General features: G+C 36.4%; 1 protein-coding gene across 1 annotated transcript; it reads right to left on the minus strand.

The window, feature by feature from the left end:
* Positions 1-4214: 4214 nt before the first annotated feature.
* On the minus strand, positions 4215-5633 carry LOC127094447 (uncharacterized mitochondrial protein AtMg00810-like). The gene is made up of 2 exons (XM_051033279.1): positions 5403-5633; positions 4215-5300 (listed from the first exon to the last, which is right to left on the minus strand). The coding sequence occupies exons 1-2, from the start codon at positions 5631-5633 to the stop codon at positions 4215-4217; spliced, it is 1317 nt and encodes a 438-aa protein (XP_050889236.1).
* Between the last annotated feature and the right edge of the window lie 2389 nt (positions 5634-8022).

Genomic DNA, 8022 nt, shown 5'->3' on the forward strand with positions numbered 1-8022 from the left:
GATTCTTTACTTTGAAGCTTCCTTCTTTGTGATTGCTAGCTTTTTTTTATCAATTTTTTTGCCATGTCCTGCTACAACATGTTGCCTTGATAAACCTGTTTCTTCCTCTTTTTGATGTTGACAAAGGGGGAGAAATGCAGATATGCACAAACTCAGGGGGAGTATCACACATCTTGCCAAAAATTTGCCATCATCAAAAAGGGGGAGTTTGTGAGCAAATTCTTTACTTTGAATAAATTTTGAATGATAGCAAATTGTGTGATCATCATCCAAATGGTGGCTGTGCATTATCTTACATGATTCATTTGTGTTTCTATCCCATTCTATTGTTGCATGATTGTACATAAAGACCCACATTGATACATCTCTTAAAAGAACTCATAAAATCTATTTTGTGTCAGTATGTATCAACACATAATCCTATGCATCGATCCATACAGTATGTTGTAAACCACAAAATTGTTTTGTTCAGTATGTATCGATCCATACGAGTCATGTATCGATACATGGACAGGCAAAATGCTCTATGGATCGATCCATACGAGCCTTGCATCGATCCATGTTAGTTGAAATGTCCTATGCATCAATACATACGAATTATGCATCGATCCATGTTAGTTGAAATGTCCTGTGTATCAATACATACGAATTATGCATCGATCCATGCTTACTTAAATTCCCCAAAAACTCATTAATCTTACAGTATGTATCGATGCATAACCTCATGTATCAATACATAAGTCTGTTTTATGTTCTAACAGCTTCTGTTTTGCATATAAAAGAAATGTTGTGACAGCAGTGAAAAGTACGAATTCTGAGAGGGAAAAAACAGTTGAAACACCAATCAAAGGAGTGTGTAGCAGCAATTGTTTTGAGCAGTTAGAAACCTGAAAGAGACTTCATCTTCTCCATCTTCTCAATCTCTTTTCTTCAAGAACATCAACACATAATCATTCTTGTTCTTTGGATTAAAGGATCAACGAGATTACGTTCAGTGGTACGATCAAGGATCTAGCTGAGGTTTTCAGTGGAACGATCGAGGATCTAGTTGAGTTGAAGATTGAAGGGGGTTTCGAGAAAAAACCTACTGGTTTGTCCTTCAAGAACTGGAGTGTTCTTGCGGGTTTGTCAGTCACGTTTGCAGAACAGATTCAGCCGCAGCGTTGCGTTTGGAAATCGGGGGATTTCGCAAACAGGTCGTGGAACCGGTGAATTGTTTGCAATTTCTTGCAGGAAATTCTTGATCGAGCTCAGATCAAGTGAAGGTTTTATACAAGAAGAAGATCTTGGGATTTAGAATTCTGTCTGTGTATTGAAACCTTGTATCAACGAATTCGGCATTATTGATAATTACAGTTCTCAATTTCATTTGAAAATTGAGAGGGAGACGTACCCACACGCGAGGACGACGTGGGGAACTTCCTTACCAAATCTCTGCGTATCGTATTCTTTCCTTATCTCTCTTTATGTTTTCAAAAGTTTCGCAATTTCAGATAGTGTGTTGTGGCTGCACTTTTTGCGATACAATAGTGGCAAGAAAACTTCTTTAACTAAAGTCCACTGTTGTTCATTATTGATCACATACACACCAACTGTTTGACAAAACTGTTAGCTGAATTTTATTCATTGGAATTAGGATTTAGTGATAAGTGCATTCAATTTGATAAGATTCCAGTGTTAATAACTTCTGTCATTCTAATTCAAATCCAGCAATAAATTCGCGTGTCCGGTTTTCTAGTAGCGGTTCAGAATAGACGGAAGTCGATTCAGGACTGAAATTTTTCGCCAAGTTTAAAAACTCTGATAAAATTTTAAATCCGTTTATTTTTGAAGAGGTGATCTATTCACCCCCTTCTCGATCACTAGCCACACCGTCTAACAAGAAAAATATTAGAATACAAAAGTTAAGAACATTTTGTTATTTTTAAGACAATAATTATTTTATTATTTGAAGATTTAACATATATATTGACTTAAGAATTTATTTATTTACTTTTTTAAAATAAAATTATTGAGCCTTTTGAAATCTTAAAATTCCATAAAATACGTTGAAATTTTAAAAATTTGTACTATAAATTTTTTGAAATTCAAACTAAAAAAATCTTATAAACAATTTAATTAAAAAAAGTTAAAAATTGATATAATTTTATAAAAAAATTTAAAATATTTAAAATTTCAATTCAATACACAAGTATTGAAAGAGTATTGATATAATTTTATACTAAGTTGTAAAAGAATATATTATGACCGATCCAATCATATCGAAAGCTCCGTTCTAATTTTAAAAATAGATTCAAATTTTTAAAAAAATACAATTACAATAATTAAAAAAATATATCAAAAATACAATTATGTATTAATTAAAAATAAATTTAATTATAATTATTTTGAGTTTTGATCAATCTTAATTTTTGTATGTATTAAATTTGTATCATAATATTTTTTTTAATTATTAAATTTTTTTAATAACATTTCATTTATTTTTATTAATATTTATAAAAAAAAAGTAAAATTTTCAAATTTTGGGATGCTGGGCCTGAATATATTGTTTAATGTTTGAAGATATTTCATAATATATGACAATCCATTAAAAACGAGTATTTCTAGCAATGAGGAAATGGTATGGTGCACTGCAGAGTTGACATGTCAAAGAATAGCTTTTTGATTACAAGCAAGAGCCAATCGCATTAGCTGCCTCAAGGAACAGAAGGGACTAAAATCCATACTGCCGTTTTAACGCACGTGACCGGCTTTTCGACTATTCCTATCAAATAAAACTGCCCTTTAATTGAGACGTCCAAATTGATTCCATATATCAAAAGCACCAAAGAAATTGGGGTTTCGGCAAGAGTAATACTTCCTTGTAGGATGTACAAATTTAAGATTTTTTTTTCAAGAAAATAATTAACATTTCAAACTATCTACTAGAATATCTATATTTTAAATAAATAAAAAATTGCACATAAGAGAATGTGCCATTGCTATTAACTCATACACTTAAAATTGACTTCAGGTGTCATGTCCATTGATTCATGTATTATGAATATGTCAACTCTAATGACGCATGCATTGCTGTCCTAAGAGGATGTGTCATTCCCTCTGACACATATGAACAAAAAGTGGAGCATGCGCTAAGACATTAGTGCATGTGTGTTGCGTTGCATATAGAACCATTAACACGTAAAACTCTCATCTCTCAATAAATACCACATTCACTCAATCCATCTTCATCATCAACAAACACACTTTATGTAATTCATTCTATCATCAACAAACATACGTAAACCTTCTAAAATATGACTATATTGACCATGATGATACACATAGAGGAATCATCAACAACATTGCGAGAAAGATGGAGATCCGAGACACACATGTTTTATCTTCCTACCAGTGAATCTACTGTCACACTAGATGATATGTACATGTTGTTGGGTCTACCTATCGAAGGTAAGGCTATTAATGGTCGAATAACCAAGACAACACAATATGCAAGCAACTTTTGGATGCCGATTAGTTTAAAGAAACAAAAAAGGGTCAAGGTATTAATCTAAAGTACCTTAAAATTTTATATATATATATATATATATATATATATATATATATATATATATATATATATATATATATATATATATATATATATATATATATATATATATATATATATATATATATATATATATATATATATATATATATATATATATATATATATATATATGATATTAACCGAAGTTTCGACATAGAATGAAAGAATAATTAAACCTAGGTTTATATTATGATATTATTTGGTAACTTTTTATTTCTTAAAACTATTAGTAATACTGTAAATTATATATTTATCTTTGTTAAGAGACATAACAAAAATAGTAACATATAGTTGGGGTTCAACCATTTTGTTTTATCTATATAGTTCTTTGTGTAAAAACGTATAAAAGGATACTTGTTCGTTATATTCTTGCGTTTTTCTGCTCCAAGTTGGGGTTGTAAGATAATGAAAATCGTGTCCTTCTCATTGATCTGAATAGAATATATATACATCAATGTGTAACATTTGGTCAACTATCTAATTATGATACAACATAATTATAGGAAACTAATTATGACTAATTATGACAAAATATTCTATTCTATCACACCCCCGCAGTCGAAGCGGGAGGTTCACAGACGCTTAGACTGGTCCGAAAATCATCAAAGAGAATGTGAGGAAGTCATTTGGTGAAGATGTCTGCGATCTGATGTCTTGAGTGAACATGAAGGACGCGAGCCTGACCACGAGCTACCTTTTCCCGAACAAAATGAATGTCCATCTCAATATGCTTAGTGTGCTGATGCTGCATAGGATTACCAGATAGATAGATGACACTAACATTGTCACAATACACCAAAGTGGCCTGAGGAATAGGAAAATGAAGTTCCAGGAGAAGATTGTGAATCCAACACGATTCAGATACAACATTGGTAACCCCCCTATATTCGGCTTCAGCATTGGAACGGGAGAGAGTTGGCTGCCTTTTAGAAGACCAAGAAATAAGGTTGTCACCTAGAAAAACCCAGTACCCAGATGTAGAACGTATGGTGTCAGGACATCCACCCCAATCAACGTCAGTGTAGGAGATAAGTTTTGTAATGGGAGATGGGGATAAGTGTATTCCAAAGTGTAAGATGCCTTGAACATAGCGCAAAATGCGCTTAAGAGCAAGCATGTGTTCCATGCGAGGGGCATGCATGTGAAGACAAACTTGTTGAACAACATATGATATATCAAGTCGAGTGAAGGTGAGATACTGTAGGGCCCTTGCAAGACTCCGATATAAGGAGGGATCCTCATAAGAAGTGTCGGAGGAGGTTCTGAGTTTCTGCTTGGTGTCAACAGGAGTGGCTGATGGTTTACAGGACGTCATGCCATCACGTTCAATGATCTCTGATGCATAAGTACTTTGACTGAGAAATATTCCATCAGGATGACGAGATACTGCAATACCTAGAAAGTAACTTAGAGGGTCCAAATCCTTCATTGCAAACTCAGATGCTAAGAGTGACATAATTGATTTGCGGAGGACCTGAGTGGAGGTGATGAGGATGATGTCGTCTACATACAGCAAAACGTAGGCCATGTCTAAAACTTGTCGATATATGAAGAGGGAGTGGTCTGATGTGCTATGGCGAAAGCCAATGGTGGCGACATAGTCATCAAAACGTTGGTACCATGCCCTAGGCGCTTGCTTGAGACCATACAATGACTTCTTCAACCGACATACATAATCTGGATGACGGAGGTCGCGGAAACCCAATGGCTGATGCATGTAAACAATATCATGAAGATTACCATGTAAAAAGGCATTCTAGACATCCAGTTGATGAATGTGCCAGGATTTGGATAGAGCAATGGTAAGCACTGTTCGAATGGTAGCGGGTTTCACCATGGGGCTAAAAGTCTCATCACAATTCATACCTGCAACCTGTGACCTGCCATCACCTACAAGACGAGCCTTATAACACTCAAATGAGCCATCAGAATTTTTCTTATGCCTAAAAATCCACATACATCGAATAAGATTAGCATCACAAGGACGAGGAACTAAATCCCACGTCTTATTTCGAATAAGAGCATCAAATTCAGATTGCATTGCGGATTTCCAATTCGGGTCTGATAAAGCTAGTTTGGGGTTTCTAGGTATGGGAGAGATGGTGTGGTCAGAGTGAGAGATTGATAAGTTAAATATCGTGCGGGGTTTGGCAATGCCTTTCATGCTTCGGGTGGTGATGGTTCGTGTAGGTGGAGTTGGATGATGTTGAATTGATGGTGGTGATGGAGAGTTTATTGTAATGGGTGTGTTGATCGAAGAGGTAAAAGATGATGATTGTTGGTTTATTGAGGGTAGTGGTTGGTCAATTGGGATTATGAGTGTTGGTTGGTTATGTGCAACAGGTGGTGAAATTTGATTTTACCACTGATGTATAAGGTAGGGGTGAAGGTCATCATCTAGGAATTGATAAGAGTGAGGTGAAGGGGAGTGTATCTTGGTGAAGGGAAATTGAGTTTCATCAAAGATAACATGCCTCGAAATTATTAATTTTCTATTAGACAAATCAAAACACTTATAACCTCTATGATTCGGCGGATAACCAAAGACTCTGAGATGTGTGTAGGTGGGATCACGAAGATACATGAGTTATGTTGGTGACTGATTATGAAGTGTTTTACAAGGAATAATATTTAACAGGTAAGTTGCCATGTGGAGAGCATGATGCCAAAACGAGGGGGGAACAGAAGAATGAGCTAGCATAGTGCGTATCATATTATTAAGGGTTCTTATTTCGTGTTCCGCTTTCCCATTTTGTGAGGATGTGTGGGGACAAGAGAAACGAAAAACTAGACCATGATCAGTGCAATATTTTTGAAAAAGCTCATTATTATATTCACCGCCATTGTCACATTGAAAAGTTTTGACTTTTTGCAAAAATTGAGTTTGAATGAGTTGAGTAAGTGACTTGAACGTTTCAACCACATGGGATTTTCTGCTAATAGGAAAAGTCCACAAGAAGTTTGTAAAATCATCTAAGAATAAGACATAATATTTATGACCAGCAGAACTTAAAATTAGAGACGTCCATAAATCACTATGTAAAATGTCAAAAGGCATCAAAGTCGTAGTTTGAGAATTAAAAAATGGCAATTTAACTTGTTTGCCTAAAACACAATAGTCATAAACGACAGAAGAATTAAAAGGTTCACAACATATGAACTTTTTTTGCAAAGGGAATTCAAAACAGACACGCCAGGATGACCAAGACGACTATGCCAAAGACTGGATGTGAGACCGGAAAAACTGGGAGGAGTGGTAACTGGATAAAGATCTCCATGACTGTCACATATGAGAAGGGTGATCCCCGTCTAAAAATCAGAGACAATAAAACCAAAAGGATAAAAGGAAACAGAAACATTGTTGTCAGTGGTGAGTCGTCTCATAGAAATTAAATTTTTAATAATTTTCGGGGCATGCAGGACATGGTTAAGGTGAAGGGGTTGGTGAGATGTGGTTATTTGTGTGTGTCTGGTGCCGTGAATTGGAATTCCATGGCCACTGCCTACAATGACTTTCTGATTTGAATTACTTACAGGAAAATAAGACGAGAGATTACCTTGTGATGCGGCTATGTGAGATGTTGCGCCCGTGTCCATGTACCACTAATTGTCAGAAGCTTGGAGTGACATGGTGTGCATTGCGGTCTCAATGTTTGTCGATATCTGAGATGAGGTAGAGGTTGCATACACCTGAGGACGCTGTCCTAGAATGCATGACTGATTAGGAGGACCGGAAGGGCGTGTCCACTAAGAGGTGGGATACAGATGCGGTGGCATAGTCCATGGTGGTGGAGTCCAACCCCATGGTTGTCAAGTTGGGTACTGTTGTTCCTGTTGCCAAGGAGGAGCGAACCAAGGTGAGGGAGCGTTGGGAGCTCCAGACTGAAATGCACTGCGGTTACCACGTCCTCCTCCGCGACCCTGGTTGCCACGGGAGCGAGAACGGTTGCCGGGGCGGTGGTTGCCACGCTGAGAGGTGTCTTCAGTAGGTTTCGGATGAGTGGTATGCATAGCAGCATGAGAGCCTGTGTTTGCCATATTAGCCATACCGACTTCTTCTAAAGTGAGCATGGAACAAGCCTGATAGAATGCCGGAAGAGGGTTGCTCTGACGAATCAAAGTAGCAACACTGCGGTAAGCTTCTGGGAGACCAGAGATCAGCTGAAGGACCAGACGATGATTGTTGACAGGGGAACCGATATTTCTCAACTAATCAGAAAGCATCTTAAGACGCTGACAGTAAGCTGAGACATTGGGAAAATCCTCCATACAAATGTTAGAAAACTCTTGCTCAAGAGTGACAACTCTAGCATTTTGGTTGTCCTGAAAAATATCTTCCAAGCGATTCCATGCTTCCATCGTAGTGGAGCTGGATTCTAGAATAGTGGTCAGAAAATCGGTAGAAATAGTGGAATAAATCCACTGAAGAA

This window comes from Lathyrus oleraceus, chromosome 6 (assembly GCF_024323335.1).
Source record: "Lathyrus oleraceus cultivar Zhongwan6 chromosome 6, CAAS_Psat_ZW6_1.0, whole genome shotgun sequence".
NCBI lineage: Eukaryota > Viridiplantae > Streptophyta > Magnoliopsida > Fabales > Fabaceae > Lathyrus > Lathyrus oleraceus.

Excerpts from the sequence above, each read along its gene's own strand:
- LOC127094447 (XM_051033279.1), bottom strand. The coding sequence starts at position 5,633 with ATGCAATCTGAATTTGATGCTCTTATTCGAAATAAGACGTGGGATTTA. Across the intron at positions 5,301-5,402 it reads AACCCGCTACCATTCGAACA|CCATTGGGTTTCCGCGACCT; the intron begins GTGCTTACCATT and ends TACATGCATCAG.